Here is a 21,466-nt window from a genome sequence, read left to right on the forward strand (position 1 = left end):
CACCGCCAGCCAACTGCAGCCTGATCTTCTTGAGCTAACAAGCCGAGGCCAAGTGCAGGGCCAGGGCTAAGGCTAGGGCTGATACCTCAGACAGAGGGTGCCAAGTGGCAAGTGTCTGTTGGCCATGCAGCGCGCCCATTGCATTTTAAACGCTAATTTATCGTTAACTGCAACATGTTGCCGGTATGCAAAAATGTTGCCTGGCATATGCAATTAATTGTAACAAGGCCCCGCCAGCCAGCTTGGCCAACTAGCTGCCAGCCAGTCGGGCAACCTTTAACGAGCCTCAGCCCATTGGCAATTGCATTTGGCCAACACTGTTTGAAGCAGCGCGTTAAGTTGCTGCAATTTACGTGTTAATTTGAAGTCGTGTCTCTCTTCAAAATGTTTGGCTGCCCCCCAAAAAATACACAAAAAAGCACCTTTACTTTTACTCTGTGCGCCGAGAAAGTCGTAAGTAATTCATGTGTTGCACGTAATTGCCAGGGTGTTGCGACTCTTGCAGGCGGTTGCGGGCGTTTGCATGCAGCCAGAGCGGCAGCTGCAAGATCCGCCCAACAATCTTTTTAGGTACCATGCAAAGGCGAAAGTTGCCACTTAAATGGTAGCCAAGTCCAAAAATGTGTATCGTAACTTACAAAGCAGCTACATTTCGATATATTTATCGATTCATCCAAGTTGTATATATTGATTAGAGCAGATGGATTAAGGATAAAATAACTATTTGGTAATCTCTTTATATTGAAAGCTCCGTTATATTTGGATTTGAAATGTTAACCAATTCCAAAAAATTAAAAAATAATTAATTAAATCTGAAATCAAATTTACGTTAAGTTACAAATAAAATCGATATTTCAATATTCCCTTTTGTGGTAAACCCACTCCAGACTGTCTTTCAAAAAGTACCTAAAATCTTATTTCTTTTGCATATGCACCTTCTCCACAGAGCTTTGATCTTCAATTCGCTATAAAATTCAATTGAGTTCTATTTGAAAGCATTCTGTTTATTGTTATACTTATTTCTTGATAGGCAGGGTCAGCACCCAAAACCCTGATATCAAGTCAAAAGTTATGAGCAAACAATTTTCTGCTTAAAAGCGTCTGTCACAAAACTTTGGAGCGGCCCTTGTCAACCGACAAAATGGTCGTCTGGTAATATTGTTGCCTTACAATTTGTCTGCAATTACTTGGACGTGGCGGGCGGCAGGGTGGGAGGGCAGTCAGAAAAGTTCTGAGAAACCCGAAAATGGAAACCCCGTACGTGATTTGTTTTTAACGAGATTTGTGCCCAAAGAAAACTATTGACAATGCAAATATCGCATATATACACACACATATTTTGTAATTTACTGGACTGTGCGACCGGAACCAAGCGAACAAATGTTGTCCATTGTGGGCGCGGCTGTCTGCCCATTCAGATTCACACACACACACACACACACAATACAAAATATTATGTGTCAAAAATGCCAAAATGATGCGTGTTTGTTGTTAGGTTTTTTTGGCTTTTATTTTTATTGTGTGCGTGCTGTATAGTATTTCGCATAGTTTTGCAGCTGAAGTGGTTCGAACCGCCCCTTCGGAGCAGCCCTCTCCTCGCCACCTTAAACAGTTGCAAAATTTGCCGCACGAAACAGTTTACAATTTCAAAAGGGAAACCCCCCATGTCCTGAGTTTGGCACCGCCTTGCCCGCCCTCCGTTTTGCTTTTTAATTTGACAATCAATTGACGTTTCGTTTGGTAAATACAAACACACACTTAGAAATTTGTGCAAAACTATTGACAAACAATATGCAGCAACAAAGAACAACAACAAAAATAAAAAGTATCAAATAACTTGGCCAAAACGATTTCAAAGCATATTTCAGCCATTCAATTCAAGGGCCTCTTATGTTTCATTTAACAACTAATTGAATGCCTCTCAGATTGACAACTGTTCAAAGGAGCACAAAAACTATGCATCCTTTTGGGATTTCGGCTCTAAAATATTGCTACATCAAATGGCTACACTTTCATTTTTTCCGGCGAACGGAAGCGCAGATATGTGATATTTTTAATAATAAAGTTTAAACAGAGCTCGGTGACAACATTTTCAGATATTTCATTAAATTTTTAAACTAATTCATAAATGTAAATCGTATATCGGACCAGCGGATAAAAACGGAATAAAAAACTATAACTTTGCGAAATTCATATTAATTTAAGCGCTTCGATTGCTAAAAATGTTGACTAAAAACAGTTTTAGCTGTTATTTAATTATATCCCCATTTTTAGAAAGAACAATATATACTTGTGTCGATGCTGATCAAGACTATATATAAATTATGGGGTATAACTTGTCTACTTCTATGTGAAATAATTGTAGGAATTAGAACAGACTGTCAAACGAGCTGCTCATCTGTGCCCAATTCGGATAGAGGAAGTATTTCGAAAAAGACAAAATTTTAATAATATACCTAAAATTTGTAAGCCTTGGACATGGTGAGAGAACAGTTTGTTAATCTACTTATTTAGGCCAAACATATCCAGAATATCCTCTTTGGTTAACTTATCATCGTCTTGTGCATTGGCGGACGCTGGAGCAGGCGCAGGTGCTGCTGGGGGCCGCACAGGTTTAGCTTCAGGTGCGGGCACGGCTTTCAGGGGCGGCGTATTCCTCACTTGGTCGGCCGGCTTGGTAGGCGGCTGAATGGGTTTTTGATTCTGGATGGCTTTCATGTTCGATTCGAGAGCTGCAATAGTGCTCCGCTTGACGATGACCGAGGATCTGTCCGACCTGGGCGCTTGTCGCTTGACCGGCTGATTCTGGCCCCGCGAAGCGTCCGGTGTTGGATGGTGTTGGGTCTTGACAGTGACATCCATACTGATGCCCGCTACTTTTGGCGGATTGTGCACAGCGTTAAGCAGCTCCATGTATGGAACTGGTGTATTTGAATCCTCCTCATCAACTGATTCGGTTGGGTCGTTCCAGCAGCGATAGCATGTCATTGAAATGCCGTAGGGCGGTGATTGTCTTGGCTGCTCCGTCTCTACAACTGGCTCAGGCTCGGGTTCGGGCTTTACGTCTTTGAAGGGCGCCAGATAGGTGAAGAGATGCGGCCAACCACGTTGCTTGTATTCACACTTACAACGGCATTCGGGTTCTTCCTCTTCCACCTCTTCTTCTGGCAGCTGCTCCTCCTCCTTCTCCTCTACCCTAGGAAAGTCGCGGAATGGCGCCAGCCAGCAATAATCCGTATCGTGATCCTCCAGTCCAGAGCCTGATAACTTCTCGCCATGTGCCTCCTCCTCGTAGTCATCGTATGCTGGGCGGCACTGGCAAATTTGGCAGGTGCAAGTGCATTCATCATCGCAGGAACGCCCGTCACTCTCGCAGGGCGGACAAATCTCGTCCATTGGTGGGCAAGGCACATGGTGCTTGGGTAAAGTCTCCTCCTCCTCGTTGAAGGGCACCCAGCGACAAACATACGGGCCTTGGCTACACTCGGCGGTTATCACTGGCGCTAGCCGATCCGCATAGCACTGCAACTCGGGACAGTTGCATTTGGTCTCCCTCTTTTTCTTTTTCTTCTTGACTCGTTTGCTGGCATTGGATTTCACCGACTGGTTGGAGCTGTTGATCTTCTGGGATGACTGCTCGAGTTTGGTAACCATCTGTTCCATGGATATCATCGTGTATTCCATGCGTATGGAGATGGGCGAGGTGGGCTTGCTGAGATTAAAGGTTTGTTTATTGAAAAACAGTTCCATCGTTTTGACAGTGGAGGCGCTCATATTTGTGGCAGCGGATACGGTGTCCCAACCTTTGTTTAGTTTTTTTTCCGATTGCGTCTGATCGGGTTGTCCGCAGACGCAGCCGCGCACATCGGCATCCTCGTTGACAATGCGGGACTTCAGCTCTTCGTAGAGCGTTTTGTAAATGCACTCGATGCATTCCTCATACTGTCGCTCCTCCGAGTACATGAGACCCACATGAACGGCAAAAATCTGCGCCGTCCGCTTGGCCGCATGCAACCAGAGGCACTCGGAGCGATGTCGCAGCTGTGTGGACAACGTCTCCATGCGCTTGCCACCCTCCCCGGAGCCGTGATAATACGCTCGGAAGGCGCGCTTGACTATGCCATAAGCCAGCTGGCTGTCCATGCGACTCATGCCCGCCTCTACGGCCAGATCGTGCATTAAGTTCTCTTTGTTAAAGCGTTTACTGGGCACCCGATCCATCCTGTAGCGTACCTCCTCGTAGTGGCGAAAGGCGCGCTTGATCAGCTCTTTACTGCGCTTCACCTCCCACGGGCGCAGCCGGCAGATATTCATGACCTTCATCAGGCTATTGGCGATGTCTTCGAGGTCGCTCTCAAAGTACTCACTTTTCTTGGACTTATCCACCTGTCCACAGTTCTTGACATCGGGGCGCCAGCACTCGCAACCCTTATTCTTTGTTGGGTCAATTGATTGGTTCCCAAAGAACAGCGACGAGAACATTTTGGGCATCATTTTATAGAAACTTGGGAATTTGTTATATTCAATTTGGTAAGCGGGCGAAAATTGTAATTGATTGCTTTCGATTGCTTATTCAAAGCAGAAAATATACATTGTGAAATAAAAAAGGATTTATAAACATATAAACATTTTGGTTAGGTGAGATTTCGATTAATTTGAAAATAATTAAAAATTAAATTAGAAATGAATATATAGAGCGAGAGAGAGTATGAACCAGTTCACCAAAAATATTTCAAATTCTAAACTGTCTTAGGCTCAGGAAGCTATTTATCTGTTTTTTACTTTTTTTATTTATTTTTTGTTGTCAATATGAAATATAAAAGAGTTACATATCTGAACAAGTATTTCATGAGTTTTTGCCAACTTTCTCCAATACGTCAGGCTGTTTCCTATCGAAGGCAACAAAAAAGGAGTTTCCACCTGTTGTCCGCTGCACGACGCGTAATTCAAGTTGGGAGTAAGCCAAGCAACTTGTCACTTCCTGAATGACGTCTGTCAGAGATTTGACTGGGGAAGTGCATCGCTGACATGCTGCTGTTGGGAATGTTTTATTCGTGGCAGACATACAGAAATTCATATTTATCATACAGGCCAAAAAAGAGGGGATGGAGAGTGTCTGCTGGCTCGCTGGCTGGCGGTTGTTGCAACATGCAACCAAATGCACAAAGCCCGCAGCAGCGACTGTGGCACGCATCATTTCGATATTTGTTTACCCAACAATTTGCTGTGCGTTCTCTTCTTTGCTCCCCCCATAGCCCCTGCTACGCCCTCTTCCTCTACTCCCTCACTGTTTGCTTTGACATAGAACTGTAGCATGGGGCGTGGCGCGTGCAATGGCTGCGAGCGCCGCCTGATTTACTACTGTTAATTCGAAATACTTTTGTGATGCACTGCAAAGCGGAAATGCAATGCGACACACACTCACAAACATAAATGCAAACACACACACGCGCACACACATACACACAGAATGCACTTATTTTAACAGGCAACTGCGCAAAAACAACAAACAACAAATGTTGTGCAGCTCGACAAATTTCTATATACTACTCGAAAACTTGAAACAACATGAAAACTAATAACAAATTCGTATGCAGGTAGCCGAAGCTAGAATACGCTTCACAGTAGTATTAACCTTATTTAAATTATTATAATTTTTTGATAAATCAAATAAAATGTATAAAATAACAAAACAAAAAAAATCTATTATACATTCTTCTAATTAAAAATGGTAATCAGCATAAGCAGTTCCGTTGTAAGGATCCTTGAAGATTTATTTATTATCTGTAGTAAGCATTTAATTTAATTTGATTTAAATATATATTATACAAATTGGTTAATAAATATATATATATATATAATTAAATTAAGTTTAATTTTACAATCATTTATTTAATACGGAAATAATAATTCATAAAAGCTGCTTGCTGTGTTTCTAGGATTATAAATGGGTTACTGCAAAACTATTTAAAATTTTCAATATTTTTATTAAAAATATTATTTTTTTATTAAAATAAAAAATTATTAACAAAAAGTGAGAGTAAGTCAAAAATATATTTCTTATTATATATATATATTATTCACTGGCTTATATATATTTAATATTAATATTATAATTTCTACTATAATTAAAATACATTTTTTGCTGTTTAATACATTTATTGATATATGGTATATATATTTCATATAAAACTTTGCCATAATTGACATCATTTAAAATTAATTAAATTAAATTCGATATTTAACCAAATAATTGGTACAACTTTTTTTCCGATCTCAAATGCGATCCTCATGTCACAGTCGACAGACTCATTGTTAAGTTCTGTTAAAAACAGAATCAAAGTCTGCACAAATATTGTCAGGCGGTCATGATAAATATTTACATAGCCAGCGCGTGTGTAGGTAAAATTTTTGGTGCACTACCCCTCCCAAAAAAAAAAAGGAAAAAAAAAAAACAAAATAGTAAAACTCCGGAAAATGCGGGCGCATTGACAGTGCGGGCGATTGATTTTTCCTGTGTTTTTGGTATATTTGTTAGCAGCCTCAGAGTCAAGTAACATGGGTTGGTTGGGGGCTGCGAGGAGCATTGGGCAAACTAAAATAAATGCAGTGCAGAGTGTGAGTAGGGAGGGGTGGGTTTTTGCTAAAGCTAACAGACAGACGTTTTAGTGCAACCCAGAAAAATGAGTTTAATTGTTGACCTTAGCTATTAGCCCCTGTCAAATGGCTTTGGTTGACAGCAATTTGCCTTTTACTTTGGGTTTGGGTTAGTTCGGTCTCTCGGCTCTGGGCCTTTTGTCTTTTGGACTCTGTCGTTTATTGTCCGCATTCATTGCTCTTTAATTTATATGCAAAAAAGCACAACGTGCCTTTCGCAAAAGTTTCTTAGTATTTCTTGATATATGTGGAATACATATTGAGTATGCTTTGGTATGCACTAAAGGCGCTGACTGACAGGCCTGTATCAGAATCGGAGGCCCATTGCAGTCGGGCCACGTTTGATATTTGTTTATGTTGCAGCAGCAGCAAAAATTGTTATTGTTTTTCTTTTTGTTCTTTTCTGTACATTTTCTTGTTATTCTTGATTTTCAGTACATCTACACTCGTACATATGTCCGTACAACAGGGCCATGTGCTGTGCAAGTTGATGATTATTGCCTTTTGGGCAGTTTCATTGTGAAATGCGTCGAAATATGCAGCACCGAGCTATAAATGTTACATAAAACAAAAGTAATAAATTGATTTGTACGCAGAAAATGTTGCTTATTGAATACTGAATACCAATACCCAGCGAATGAGAAGAGCAGAGCAAGGCGATATGTTGAAAAGAACGCTAATATTTGTACATTTGTCTACTTGGGCGTTATAGATGTTTGATTTTCTATAACCGAGAAATGGGTAGGATATTAAGGTCTTAAATTTATAGTAATGAATTTGGAGAGGGCAAGGCTGGGAAGTACTATTAAGATTTTTCATTGAAATTGTTATGATATAGCAATTAATATCTTATCCATATCTATATCCCAGAGGCTGCATACCTCATTCCTTTTGACTATTCACATCCCTGCAGGTTGAACTTTACGTATTCAAAGTTTGAAAATAACGATTTTCAGTTACATCTACTTCTAGCACCTATCTATTTTACATATTTTACCTGTTAACACAAAAGCCCATTGTAAAAAACAGCTACCGAGCTTTCTCGCTGGATAAGCCAAAAAGACTATTTAAGCATAAAAAACAAATTATTGAAAAACTGTTAAAATATGAGTTTATTTATTTTAATAGATTCAGGCCAACTAACTCTAGGTCTTGTCCAGATATTTTTCTCCCAGTGCAACAAAGTACTCTGTGAAACTGGTTAACGGCTTGCATGATATTTTATTAGCAGTCGACAGTTTCATTTTATGTATAAATTGATATTGAATCACTTATAGCTTAGCTGTGTACTTAGTAGGTTCTCCAATCAAGTTTCAATAGTGTTATAAGAGTATAATTATGCGTGCATTAGTCACGTTCGTAATATGCCTTGAAATGGTTTCTGGTGCCAAACTGCGTGAGTTTAAAAGGTGATTTCAAAGGATACTTGCTAACATCCTTCTCTACAAAATAACCCATTAGCAACTGATATAGAGAAATGTCGCTATGGTGACGGGAATTGTATAAAAAATACCATCAATCAGCTCATAAGACGCTATCCCAAAGGTCTTCCGAAGCTGGGCATATCTCCTTTTAATGATTTCCGACCAGGTGATCTACAATTATTTCAGGCCCCCCAAGTTGGTAGCATGTGGTTGAATTTTAAGCTTATTAATCAAGTGATTAGCGGCTGTGAGAATGCAACCGTTACCCACGTGAGTGGCTTCCAACGGGATCCTACCAAGGCCAAATTAGAGATTGGGCTACGTATACCCAGACTAGTCCATAGATCTCAATATAACATGCAACTGCGCTGGCTGTCCATGGTGCAAACCAACACTACGGGACCCTGCTATGCGGAGTTCCAGAATGTTAGCCTTACTCTCAATTTGAAGGTGATTGTAAGATATAGGCAGGAGAAGCGCTATCTAAAGATCTATGAATTGATGCCGCAACTAGAACTGGGACGGTCAGTTAAATGGCATGGGCCGAAAAAGTGTAATTAATTATCTATATATGCTGCAGTTTTTTTCTGGAATTGGGCGATTTATATCAACACAATTTGGATCTAACGCTTGCCGTGAATCGCGTCTACCGTGAAAACTGGCTGGAGCTCTGGAATGATATTGAACCGAAAGTATTGCCCAGCTTTAGCAGGTCGGGTGTCCAGCTGTTGAATAATATATTTGATACTCTCTCATACGATGATATGTTTTTATAATATTTAAGTCAAACTTGTTGACTCAAAATTCTCAAGTACTATTACATTTTACGCTATTAAACCTGCTACTTTTGTTATTGTTGTTTACTGTTTACATGACAAATAGGGGTATATCAGGCACCAAAGCAAAGCACCAAGCAAAGCAAAGCACCAAGCACGAAATATTGCATTTGTGTTAACTTGCTTAAAATTTAGTTTTTGAAAGTGGCTAGCAAATTTATTATGTACATACTCAAAAGTTCAGTATGTGCTGCCATTCGACTCAATGTATAGCTGCAGTTATATACTTAAATCTGGAAGTTATTTTATCACCAATCAGTCCATAAGTCAGGGCAAGCTCTGATAAATATTCCTAAAGCTCCTCCCAAAAATTCACACAGAGAACAGAGCATCTAACAGTTAGTAGCTGCCACTCTCACTTCCTATGATCTGTGTAAGGTGAATGGGTTTAGATTCTCAATGTTATATACAGCTCCCGTGCAGCCAAACAGGTTTTTAATTTTTAAAAAACACTCTTACTGAGACTTGTTGCAAGTGCATATCAGACGTTAAATAATATTATTGTGTGAACTGTTGTGCTAACAAGTTCTTAAAGCATTATGAAGTGTTTCGCTGAAATATATTTAAAGATAACATTGCTGTGCCTCTACAGATACGTAGGTGAGCTTGAAGTGTGTCAAAGGTACCCAAAAATCACTTTTTACCTTGACCATCCACAGCTTCAGATATCGAGAAATGCCATTTTGGAGATGGCAAATGCATTGCAAAAAGTACAAATCAATTTATACGTCGCTATGCCAAAGGCGATGCCAAAATTGGTTTACCGTCTTTCGATAATATTGAAGTGGACGATATCACACTCATAAACTCACCTGGTCCCCTTTGGATAAGCTACACATTGAAGAATCAGGTTCTCAAGGGTTTTGAAAATGCAACTATCATTTCTTTGTCGGGACTAGACCGCGAACCGGAACTAAATAAATTTGAAGTGAAATTGAAAATTCCAAGTCTCGTCATGCATGGCAACTACGAGCTGCGTGGGCGTGGCATTATAGTTTATACGAACTCAAGTGGTTCCACGAAATCGGATATGCAGAATGTGCGCATAACGATCACAATCAAGGGCTTCATCGAGTATCGCAATAAGAAACGCTATCTTAAGGTCTACGAAATGGCACCAATCTTCGAACTGGATCGGTAAGCCATAACTAAAGTTCTTTCTGGAGTTGAGTTTTAAGTTCGCCTATTTTTTATAGTTGGATTTTGTCAGCTGATAATCTGTTTAAGGAGAATACCGATCTAACTGTTTTACTCAATCGCGTGATCAACGAAAGGTGGGTTGAGTTTTGGAACGAAATCGAATCAACCATTTTGCCTGTCTATACCCGAAGCTTTGTCAATCTTATCAATAAGTTTGTACAAGCCATTCCCTATGATGATATGTTTTTACCGGATTAAAACATTGAAAGATGAAAGCTTGCAAAGCTGTAATCATTTTACTTATGGCAATGGCTATCGATATATTGTATAGCTTCAAAGGTTGAGTATTGAACATTTGTGATAGTTTCTTCAATACATACTGTTTAAAATAAAATAATATTTTTTTTGGTACGATATTTTGGGTAGGAAAAAAATGATCCATTTCCCATAAAAAATATTTCTACTTGAATTAAATTTTTAAATTCGGGTAAACAATTACATAATTCTTCTGAGATTAAAAGAATATATAATATATTTACGGATAAAATATAATCGCTGTGCTGAATAAATATAAGTTGTGCACATAATTATTCTGCCATTATCGGATTTTCTCATAAAAATCTATATTTTTCGAAATTGTTTTCCCATTATTCGAATCGATTAAATAATTGACATTTAAATTGTTGTGCAACTATTCTGAGGTTACACTATTTTGTATTTTATAAAATAAAATTTATTGAGATAACAATCCCTGTAAATATTAGATTTAAATTGTTTCTCCCATTCCATAGATGACCTTCATTTAATATATTAACTGCTTTTTTTGTAGTTTTATTATCTGTATAAAGAGAAACCAACCCAAAGACATTGTAAAATCAGTGCTACCAGAACTGCCCACACTCAACGCCTTTCAATTCCCAGAGCAACTTTAATTTATTACGCTTGATCTTGATTAAAAGCGCACACCCGCAATTCTCCGCACCCAAAGACCCTAAGGAGAATAGATTGGCTAAGTTGGGGAGAGAAGAGTGCACATAGCCATAGCAAATCCAGTCGGGGGCAGTCAGACAGCCAATTATAGATAGTCAAAGTCGCGTAAAGATGCCAGAGTGAAGATCCACTGGCACGAGAACTGAATGAATGAACGAAAAATGAAAATTATAATATGAAGAGAGCACATCAACAACAACAGCAAGAACAACATCAACTGCAATAAAGACATCAACAGTTCGGAGGCATCAAAGAATCAAGCGAGACGCTCACCACTAAAAGGGTGCTTATAGGTGGGTAGAGAGAGGCAGCTGAAGGGCAAGTTATAAGATTTCCAAAAATAATATTAAAATTAGCAACGAAGCGCAACAAATGAGATTTTCGACCGAGTTGCAGTTGCACTTCCACATGCCGCTCTGACTTATCCCATAAATTGAGCGCAGAACACTGGGCACGTCCAGACCTCGGAGAGGCATAGATCAATCAGTTTGCTGCCTGCCCCAGCCGAGAGCCAGCAGCAACAGTCGAACAGACAAACAGCTTAGTCCCAGTAATTAGGAATGATAAATGCTGAAAACGCACTGCACAAAGGAAGATACAGAAGCTAAAGCTACCATGCGAAAGGGTTATAAATAAAAATGAAGACAAAAAATAACCCAGAGCCAACAGCAAATTGGGCAATGCGTGCGCTGGTAAAAAACTAAATGGAAAACTGGCGCATCAGGCACATCAATAGGTTAGGTAAGGAAAGGCAATTAAGATTTTTGGGGCAGGCATGGCATATGGCAGAGGATGTGGGAGCTGCTAAGCAAGCAGGCTTAAGGTAGAGTTATGGTAGAGTAGAAGGGTGTGTCTGGGCAGCTTAAGTGGGCTTTACACACAATACGATATTACGAGGGGGATAAGGTATATTAAGATAATGGGAACCATGCATATATATATGGATATAGGTACGAATGTGCGAGTTAGGCATGCGGTCATATTTTAAAATAAATATTTGTTAACAGATAGTGATGAAAAAGTTATGGCAAAAATGTTTCATAAGATTTCGAAGCTTAATCTCCCACCTCTCCTAAAAAAAAGTTAGTTAAATTAACTTTCTGTGCAAGATTTTTATCTACATTTTACCCACCATATATTTCCTGCTTTAGTAAGTGCTGTGGAGAGTTTCTTTCGCTGCTCGCACGCTCTACCTTCCACCTTTTGCTTTATATTTTATGAAAATATATGCACAATTTCCAATTACACTTTATTTCAAACAATTAACCAGTCCGAACAGCCCCAACCTCCCAGAGAAAGCGCTGAAACATCGCATGGGCCAGCTCTAGCTGTACTTTCCACCTGCCTCTAGCTTCCTGGCCCAAAGTTTGAGCTAATAATGTTAGCGCCATATTTGACCGCCGTGTTGGCGTTATCATGACTCGACCAGGCCAGTCCGAACCGGACCCGCACTGGCTACTGCCTGGAGGCAACAATGTTGGCTAACCGCAGGGCTGGCCAGCAGGTGCAAGTGCTCGTATGTGTACATGTGGTCGCCAACAAGGGGGCGGGCTGGTAACGGTGGGCATTTACAATATTTGTGGTCTTGCAGGGCTGCTTTACAGGGCATTTGCATTTTGCATTTGGCATTTGGCATGGCACGGAATCTCACGGATATGTGTCTATAACAAAACAATTAGAAACGACAACGCTCTGGCAAAGCCCTCGACGATTTGACGCTGATTTATGAGTGACGCGGGCAGGCGGGTGTGGTGCGGGCGGGCTACTAAGTGCCTACAAAAACTCAAAGACAAGCACGTAGCAGCAGCAGCAGGCCGCGGGGATTAGTTGAGGCAGAAGGCAAATAAAAGAAAAACGCGCCGCACACACATAAAAAGCCAAGCCGAAAAAGTGCTTCGGTGAGGGGCGGTGTGGGTGGGGGATTGGAGGGGCTTGCTGTTGCTGGCTTAGCTAGTCGCTTGGTTTTTGGTTAAGTCACCCGTGGGGCATTGGGGCATAGTAAAATGCTAGTGAAACAATTATGCAATTACTTAATTTGATAGCCCAAGTGTGTGCCATCTCTTTGCATGCCAGCCCCTGCGCAGGCACCTTAACGGCCGCCCTTAAACTGTAAACATTACGTATACGTAGCGTGGCTCAAGCAGCTGGCTGCCCTCTCCACTCCGCCGGCATTGCTTTGTGGCCTGTAATTGTTTTAACTGCCTTGTGCACGCGCTTTGTTTACATGGTACTGTGGCCAGTACCGGTCGCGTTGCCTATAAGAAACTGCTTGGTTCCATTGCGACTTGGTATGTGCATGTCGTCGGGTTTTCCGCTGGCATTTATGAATTTGTTGCTGATATTTGCATTCAATTTGCATTACTGTTAGCTAAGTGCAGACATTGTTTCGGAAAGATATCCCAAGAACTGTTTTAAAATAAGTTGACGTATAGGGAAAAAACTAAAATATCATTATCCAGCATTCAATGGGACTGTAAACAAAACAAATATAAATATATAGTCAGATCGGATAATTTTTTTCACATATTCTGAAATTTGTGAAAGTGCTTGGTTATGAATGATATCAAGTTAATCAAGGTATATTGTCTTGCCTGGAAATTGAATATTATCAAAGAGATTTCCTAGAAACAAAAGCAAAGAAACCAATTAATGTCGACCTCTCAGAGAGTTAAAAAAACTTCATTAAACAGACAATACATGTCAAAGTCAACATTAAGATTACCGTTTTTACCATAAATAGCTATAACACCTGCTATGCAGGCTGCTTTCTAGTCTACTGTGGGGTATAAACTGATTTCTTATTGGAACACGAAGCCTAAAAGATTCTATTGGATTCACTGAGTAATTGCTATTGGCATATGTTTCTGGATTCACTAAGTACTTGCTATTGGCATAAGTTTCTGCTATATACACATTCTGACACTGAGCTCATCCTCTTTATAAATGTCCTTGGGTCCATAAGTAGCGAGCCATAACTTGCGTTTCAAACGTGCTGTAAAAAATGGGTCGCAGAAAGGGTAGCGAAAAAGTTAAGATGAATAAGTTGTTATTATCATGGCTAAAAATATGTCATACGCCACGTGTGCTTAGATTTGTGTCTGTGTGTGTGTGTGTGTGAATTACCCACTTCTGTTTCATGTTGCCACGTTCCGGGTCCGTCATCTGGTGTGCAAAATTTCAGCAACAATCAACACCTCGACGCTTGGGCCAAAAGAAAAGAGGCAGTGGTTGAGGTAAAGTGCTAGAAATTGTTAGAAATCATGGCTAATATAAATCATCTTGGCAAGCAGCTTTGCATGTTTAAGTGTCATACATAAGGCGCAATATGATTGTCGTCGCCCCCGCCTGTCGCCTCTTGCCCAACCTGCCACAAGTGGGCGTGGCATTGGGGGCAGCAGTCATAGCTGCGAGACATAAACACTTGAAGCTCAACCCTTTTTGACTTTGGCAAATGTGACGCCAACTAAAAGCGTCAACGAGTAGCTCCTAGCTGTGGGCCCCCTCCCACCGCCCAACCACCGCCTGCTCACCTGGGCGCACCTTAGACCCTGGACGCATATACACGTATATGAGTTTGTTTGCTTTGTAGCTCAAGTTCTGTTTTTGTGTTTATTTTCGTTTGGATTTACTAAAGCAATTTTCTTTGTTGTTCCTTAAAGGCAACGCTCAATAGCATAGTGTATATGTGTATGTGTGTCTTTGTGTATTTGGTCAATGTAAACACACATTTGACATTTGCTATATACAAACACATACATACATATTTATATTTATTTTTTGTGCAAATAAATTGTTGCAACAGCTGTTGGCATATGCCTCGTTTTTCACCTTGCGGCAAGCTTCGTGCAACAACATTTTTGTAATCCCAATAAAACTTGAGACTAATTTTTTGTGATATATAACAATTTTTAATTAAGATTGATTCAATTAAGCTCTTGTTGTGGAGCCTGCTTTTGCAACTATATCTGGTATTTACTCTTCAACTATGTTTGCCGCATTTTCTATGGAATTTTCAATTAAAATAGCAGCAATTGAATAAAATGAACCTTCAAGTTTGCATTAAAAACCAAAAATAATAGAAAACAACTGATTCATTTTCAGTTCATTTTAAATACATGGCATTAAGTCAGGATTTTCGCATGTCTTGTTTTGAATACATTTTAGAAGACATTTCTTAAGTTGGAAGAAGGGCATCATTTGTTTAGAACTTTCTATGGATGCCGGATTTCGTTCATAATTAACAATATTTCTGGATACATATTTTCAATAAGTATCTTTTTTACTTAAGATAACTTGGAATATCTATTCTTTAGATATTTCAAGAAGGGAAAATATTATAAAATAGATTCATATTAAAACTGTTTAGTGTTAGAAATTCTCAAGATTTTCAAGATGCCAGCTGATATTAAAATTCAGTTGCCGATTCCGACATCATTTTGACATTTCCTTTGATGTGAATTAACAATGCGTAACTACAGTTAAAATTCACGGGGTGTCTGTGACACCTGCTTGTGCTTATTTCCAAACACACACGCACACACATACATATGTATATATACACGCATTTGGCATGTAAGCTCTCGTGCCGGCGCTCATATAAGAATTAAGCCATAATGCTTTCAAGTGCAAAAACTTGACAAACGCAACATGACAAACATAAATAACCAAAACGAGGAACGAACAGAGCACCGACTGCTCACATATGATTTTATGATGTGCTGCAAAAACAACAACAACAACAACAGCAACAACATCAGGTACAGAACAACTGTAAAACTAACAACTCCGTCAAGTCGCCGTTGACAAACGACAAGAGTCAGAAAAAGCTGGAAAAACACAAACGCAAAGCCAAAGCAGGAGCTAACAACAGGAAACCTAGTCAGGGTATATATGGGGTATATATAGCCTCCCTACACAGCTCGGCTAAATATTTTATGGCACTCTGTGGGCGTGGCAGCAGGCGGCGCAAAAGAAATTGGAATGCCACAGAGAAGAACATCAAGCTGTTGGGGCATGAGCAGCATGTGGAGCACATGAGTAGAGAGCGAAATATTTAAATGACATTTACTCACTCACTCAGCCGCTGCAGCTGGAGTCAGGTGGTGGGTGTGGCGCATAGGGGCGGTGGGGTTTGAGCTAGGGAACAGCTTAACTAAATTGCATAAAATTTATTTAAATGATAAGGGCACGGGTGGGTGGATGTGTTGGGGGAAAGCTTAAGCTTTAAAACAATAACTATGCAATATGTGTGCAAACCCGTCTGCTAGCATTTTACCTACACGAGAGTTGCAGACGACACATGGCATGCCCCCGCCATAAACACCCGCAGCTGCCCTAATGCTGTCGCCTAAGCCAAAGCAGCCGCCCCTAGCAGTATCAACCCTACCACACCCCCCGTTAGGCCCCAGCAAACTGTCGTCAGTCAGCTTAAATTTATTGCTTCCTTATGTTGTGTTGCGTTATGAAAATAAATACCTTGGCACACAGACAGCTCTCCTGTGTGTGTATGTGTGGGTGTGTGTGTCTGTCTCTCACTCTCTAATGCCTAAACTTGAACTTTTTTGTTGCGCCCATATTTTATGGTACTCCCTATGCACACTCTTAAAATATTATATTATATTCGTTCACTTTGTTTTTTTTTTTTTTATATTTTGTTTGTTGCGCAAAACTTTGAAGAATTTTTTTGATATATATTTTTTGTGGCACCATTCGAGGCTCTAAATTGTCTTCTTCTTTTTTGACTTTTGGTAGTCCTTGAAGCAGCTACTTCCCACTCACTTGCTGGCAGAGCGCCGCCGCTAACCCCTGCAGTCGTCCCTCCTCCCGCTACTGCTGCTGTTGCTGCTGCTGCTGCTGCTCTGTCTGACCTCGTTTTTAATGGCGTTTGTTTTGAAGCGGGATTTCCGTTGTGCGGAAAGGGTTTTATGGCTGCTTTTTATGGGCTTTTTCGAATGCACACACTCATACAAACACACATGCCTAATTCTATATGCAATTCTCATATATCGTATATCATTTATTTAAACTTTGCATTATGACAAGCTCGTGTCATATTTTCGGGCTGCCGCACGCGGCGTATGCGTAATATGCGAGCGACCTACTTGCTGAAATCTGAAATGCATTACGTAATCAATGAGTGGCTGCCAAAAAACAGAGAAACAAAAAGCATTTTCAGCAATGTGGAGCACTCGCATAAATAAATCACAATTACTTAAATTGAATGCGATATATGCATTAATTTATTGCGTATTATTTGCAATAAATAGAATAATTAAGTATGCATTAAGTTGCAGATAGCCTTATTTATTGCGTTTTATTTATTTTTCAGGCTCGAGCAATCTTCTAATCAATTATTTAAGTTTCGTATCTTAAAAGTGTGCGCAAATTTTCAAATATATTTGCTTCGATTGCTCGTCAAATATTAAAGTTATCTTATTGTAAAAGGAATGTGTGGCTTAATTTGTCTGGCCTAGCAAATACCCTGTAAGCAATTGAATGTGAATGTGTGAAATATGTCACGAAAAACCTTTATCAACACGAAACAATTAACGTTAATTATTTAAACAACTCAATTCGAGTTATCCCGAAAATTAAATTCGTTTACGAATATAAAAAATAATCAAGTTAGTATTTCCCATATTTGTTGGTTGCAAAATAAAAAATTTAATATTAAATGTTTTAATATATTCTTCATTATTATTTTTTATATAAGTAAATTTAAATAAATGAAACAGACAGACAAAATTATAATTAGAAATATTTTCTAATTCTTGGTAATTTATTATAATAAATAAACGCAAATAATTATTTGCAATTTATTGCATAGTTCTATTGTTTAGTCGACCTAAAATTCAAACCGCTTAAAACCGTAGTTTAATTAGCAAAAATATGTATCTACCAATAGAAGTCCAATCTATTGATAGCTCGCAGCCAATTTGGCAGGGTTCAGCAAAATCAGCGCCTGCTTTCAAATCGTTTTCACATTTGATGCCCGATTGCCTGCCCCCAAACCCCCCTTTCCATTAATTATGTAAAGTTGTTGCACAAATAAAATGAAAATCGACCAAACATATGACAACAAATTGCCAACTGTCTGTCCGACTGTCAGTTGGACCCCCTCCATCCCGTCTCCCTGTCTGTTAAACCCTGTCTATGCGATGCTGCTGCCAATATTGAATTTGAAATTAAATCGCCCCAAAAAGGCAAACGGACAATTGGGCGCCTGCCTGGCAACAGTTGTGCCAAATTGGCCAGTGCCAGTGTCCTGTCTCCCCGCACAGCCTGCACAGATTTAGCCCCCCCGACCCTGCGGGTCACCGCCCACCCCTTGAAATCTGCATGTGTTAATTACTGATGGGTCTGGATGGGGCTCGCAGTCTGGCCGTTTGGATCGTTTGCTGGTCAAGGGGTCGCTGACGCAAAAAATTGTCAACATGGCGGCTGGTGGAGAAGCTGCCAGCGCAAGCTGCTGCTCCCACGGCGTTGATTTATAAACCCCGGCAGTGATGGCCCTGTCTCCTGCCCCGCAATCATGCTGCAAGTTGCGCCCACTTGAATTTGCATTTACCTACAGCAAAAACAAATAAACGTCTAAGCGACTGGGACAGGGGTAGGGCGGTGTTTGGCCTCAACTGTTGCCGCGCAGCAACAGCAACAAATTATGTGACGTAACAGCTGCCAAAATGTGGGGGCCGTGGCATGGCCAAAACTGATGCTGGCCATAAACAAATAAAACTCAGTTTGGTCGAGAAATTGATTTTTTGCGCCTAATCAAAAACGAATTAATTTCAGTCGCATGTGACAAACGCTTATCGGTTGCAGGGGCGGCATTTATTTTGATTTTGGCCAACTACCAACCCCGCGCCGCAGCTGGTGCTATCTAAGCCTCTAACCCCAATTGAATAAATTGGCATGAAATGAAATTTATGTTGCCCGCTCATTTTCTTCTTATTTTTCTCTTTTACGGTGGTTGCAAGGTGTTTGCGTTTGGGGGTGGCAAGTGCCACCGACTGGACGGCTGTCCAGGCTCAAGCCACCCTTTGGGGCTGGGTCTAGTTGCCGTTCGATTAAAGCTTTAACAAATTATTGCGGTGGCTATTTTGAGGCAAGGTGCGGCACTTAAAGCATTGGCTCTGCCCAGCCGAATGCCAGACTTTGGGAATTAGTGGACTTATACTTCAGCTGCAGCTAAGGGCTGCTCTCTGTGTGATGTCAGACGCACAAACTGCCTACCCATTTGGTGAACATCCGTCAAGTTTTATGGCAAGCGGAAGTTCAGACGAGTTGGTATTCGAACTTTTGTAAGGAACAATGCAATTGGAAGAACAGTTTTCATGAATCAAGTGAATTAATGAACAAATTACATAAATTTAGGATAACTAATAAAAAGCCTTGAAGGCTGTTGACACACATTTAATTTACATTTTTAGCTTGCGAACGCAATAAAAGAATATACACGAAAATACTTAGGCATAACATTAGCCAATTCCTTGGCAATATTTCGCTAAAAAAACTTAACTGAAAATCTTTAGACTTCATCGGCATTTGTGTAAAGGACAAGTTCAGTGCACCTTGTTAACAGACAGAGAGAGAGAAAAAACAAACTGAAATTGTGCCACTGCGGTTATTTTATTGATTTTGTTGTTCGTCCCTTTTTTTTTTTTGGTGTTCGTATGAACGGCACAGGGCGGGCGGAAGTGTGCGGTTCGGCATTTTGTAGCGTGCAATTCAATTTCATTAACGCGCACAGCGCACTAAAATCAATAGTAATTAATATGAGTACTTGAATACATACTCTGCCACCTGCCCGACTGTCTGTCGCTCCTTGGAGCTTTTTACCAGCATTCCAATAAGCCAACCCCTCACACCCGCTCCGCCAGAAACTCCTGCTTTATACGGACCTGCAGAGCACACAGCACAACAACAGACCACAAATCAAAAATCAAATATTAAGCGAGCTGAATATTGGGGAAGAGGGCGGAAATGCAGGAAGTTCATATGGGTGTGCGTGCGTGTACGTGTGGGAGTGTGTGCGTGCGTGTGTGTGTAAAATAAATACGTTTTAGCCATGAAAATCCCTTTTAATTGCCACGCAACGGCCAAAGGATTTGCACACAAACACACTGAGGAGACACCGAGCAGGAGGCAGAAAAGTGGCATGGCTGAATAGGGTGTGCGAGGGGACTGAAGGGCATGAGCATGGGCATGAGGGCTGGCCTATGCAATGGATTCGTTGCCCAGTGGAGCGATGCCCGGCCACAGCCAAGTGGGATTTAGTGCAAATTGCAAAGTGTAACTTGTTTTTACGAAAAAGCACTTTAGCGCATTAGAAGGCCACGGCGGGGACCGAACCCCGAATCCCGGCTTCGATCCACAGCAGCAGCAGACGGAAGGTGGTCGGGTGCGCCGGTTTTGGCGGGGCGTGGCGGGGAAAGGTTACCAAAATCTATGGCCGGGAGAGTTGTCGATGATTAGAAATGAACGCAAAAGCTGAAACATCCAAACGGTGCGTGCGACAACAGCTTGTGTGGGGCACAAGTTGTTATTGTTGTTGTTGTTGCATGTTGCATGTTGCACGTCCGCTACACGACTGGCAACAGCAAGAGCAACAAGAACAACAAGAAAAGTATCTATGCAATATCCGGGCTGCATGCTTGTATATCCTACGCAACATAGGCTGTGTTTAGGTACCCAAATATGTGTGTTAATTCTGCGTATGTGCTTGTGTGTATGCGTGTGCGTGTGCGTATGTTAGGCCTTGGCGCTTCGACAACTTTCATTAAACAAACAGCATTAATTACATTAAAGATTTTGAATACATTATGATAGCTCTTGGTAATCGAAGAGTGCAAACGATTTGTGGTCGCCAGGGCAACATGCAGAACACGATGAATTTGACGAGTTGACGGGGGCCGGGGATGTTATTTGAACTAGTTGTGAGCCAATTAAGACTTAAGCCGCTTGAACTTGCCATAGTTGAGCCAAGCAACTTGACAAGGCATTGGCCATAGGTACAGAGTGAACGAGAGAGAAAGAGGGAGAATTCAGACCCTGCTAGACCGCCACCTTAACAATATGAAGACATGCTAGGAATAGAATTATTTTATATTTGTATAAATATATTTAATAATTCTGTTTAAGATTACTTAAACAGGCCAACAAGTAGGCAAGTAAGCCTTGTACAATCCCTGTTCTGCCGCCACTTTAACAGTTTCATGATTAGCCGCAGAAGTTAAGCTTGCATCAATTGTCTGTATTAAATGAAGTAAAAGACATTTTAATAATAGTATTATTTGTATTGAAACCCTTTTTTGATATGTATGCTCAAATATTAAATAAAGTATTTATTTATCTTACATAAATATTTAGAGTAAATATCTCTATGTTTGATTGGACGAATAAAATAGTTCGCTATAATGA

General features: G+C 40.5%; 3 protein-coding genes and 1 long non-coding RNA gene across 6 annotated transcripts in view; 3 read left to right on the forward strand and 1 right to left on the reverse strand.

The window, feature by feature from the left end:
• Positions 1-21,466, forward strand: part of LOC116651301 (uncharacterized) — a 218,528-nt gene that overhangs the window by 107,134 nt on the left and 89,928 nt on the right. The gene's annotated exons all lie outside the window — the stretch shown is intronic.
• Positions 2,426-4,624, reverse strand: LOC6624911 (uncharacterized). Its single transcript, XM_002049072.4, has one exon. The coding sequence runs from the start codon at positions 4,492-4,494 to the stop codon at positions 2,503-2,505; it is 1,992 nt and encodes a 663-aa protein (XP_002049108.1). The 5' UTR covers positions 4,495-4,624; the 3' UTR covers positions 2,426-2,502.
• On the forward strand, positions 7,928-9,011 carry LOC116651299 (protein takeout-like). Its single transcript, XM_032437474.2, has 3 exons — positions 7,928-8,053; positions 8,119-8,605; positions 8,662-9,011. The coding sequence occupies exons 1-3, from the start codon at positions 7,996-7,998 to the stop codon at positions 8,855-8,857; spliced, it is 741 nt and encodes a 246-aa protein (XP_032293365.1). The 5' UTR covers positions 7,928-7,995; the 3' UTR covers positions 8,858-9,011.
• On the forward strand, positions 9,412-10,740 carry LOC6624910 (protein takeout). Of its 2 annotated transcripts, none has more exons than XM_032437473.2 (3): positions 9,412-9,517; positions 9,577-10,054; positions 10,114-10,738. In XM_032437473.2, exons 1-3 carry the CDS (start codon positions 9,457-9,459, stop codon positions 10,313-10,315), a joined length of 741 nt encoding a protein of 246 aa, XP_032293364.1. In that variant the 5' UTR covers positions 9,412-9,456; the 3' UTR covers positions 10,316-10,738. The 2 variants fall into 2 exon arrangements, with proteins under 2 accessions (XP_032293364.1, XP_070066427.1); XM_070210326.1 differs by having other exon boundaries at positions 9,415-9,513; positions 10,114-10,740.

This window comes from Drosophila virilis, chromosome 5 (assembly GCF_030788295.1).
Source record: "Drosophila virilis strain 15010-1051.87 chromosome 5, Dvir_AGI_RSII-ME, whole genome shotgun sequence".
Taxonomy (NCBI): Eukaryota; Metazoa; Arthropoda; class Insecta; order Diptera; family Drosophilidae; genus Drosophila; species Drosophila virilis.

Coding starts and splice junctions, on each gene's coding strand:
- LOC6624911 (XM_002049072.4), bottom strand. CDS start 4,494: ATGATGCCCAAAATGTTCTCGTCGCTGTTCTTTGGGAACCAATCAATT.
- LOC116651299 (XM_032437474.2), top strand. CDS start 7,996: ATGCGTGCATTAGTCACGTTCGTAATATGCCTTGAAATGGTTTCTGGT. Junction 8,054..8,118: donor GGTTTCTGGTGCCAAACTGC/GTGAGTTTAAAA, acceptor ATAACCCATTAG/CAACTGATATAGAGAAATGT. Junction 8,606..8,661: donor CCGCAACTAGAACTGGGACG/GTCAGTTAAATG, acceptor TATATGCTGCAG/TTTTTTTCTGGAATTGGGCG.
- LOC6624910 (XM_032437473.2), top strand. CDS start 9,457: ATGAAGTGTTTCGCTGAAATATATTTAAAGATAACATTGCTGTGCCTC. Junction 9,518..9,576: donor GTGCCTCTACAGATACGTAG/GTGAGCTTGAAG, acceptor GACCATCCACAG/CTTCAGATATCGAGAAATGC. Junction 10,055..10,113: donor CCAATCTTCGAACTGGATCG/GTAAGCCATAAC, acceptor TATTTTTTATAG/TTGGATTTTGTCAGCTGATA.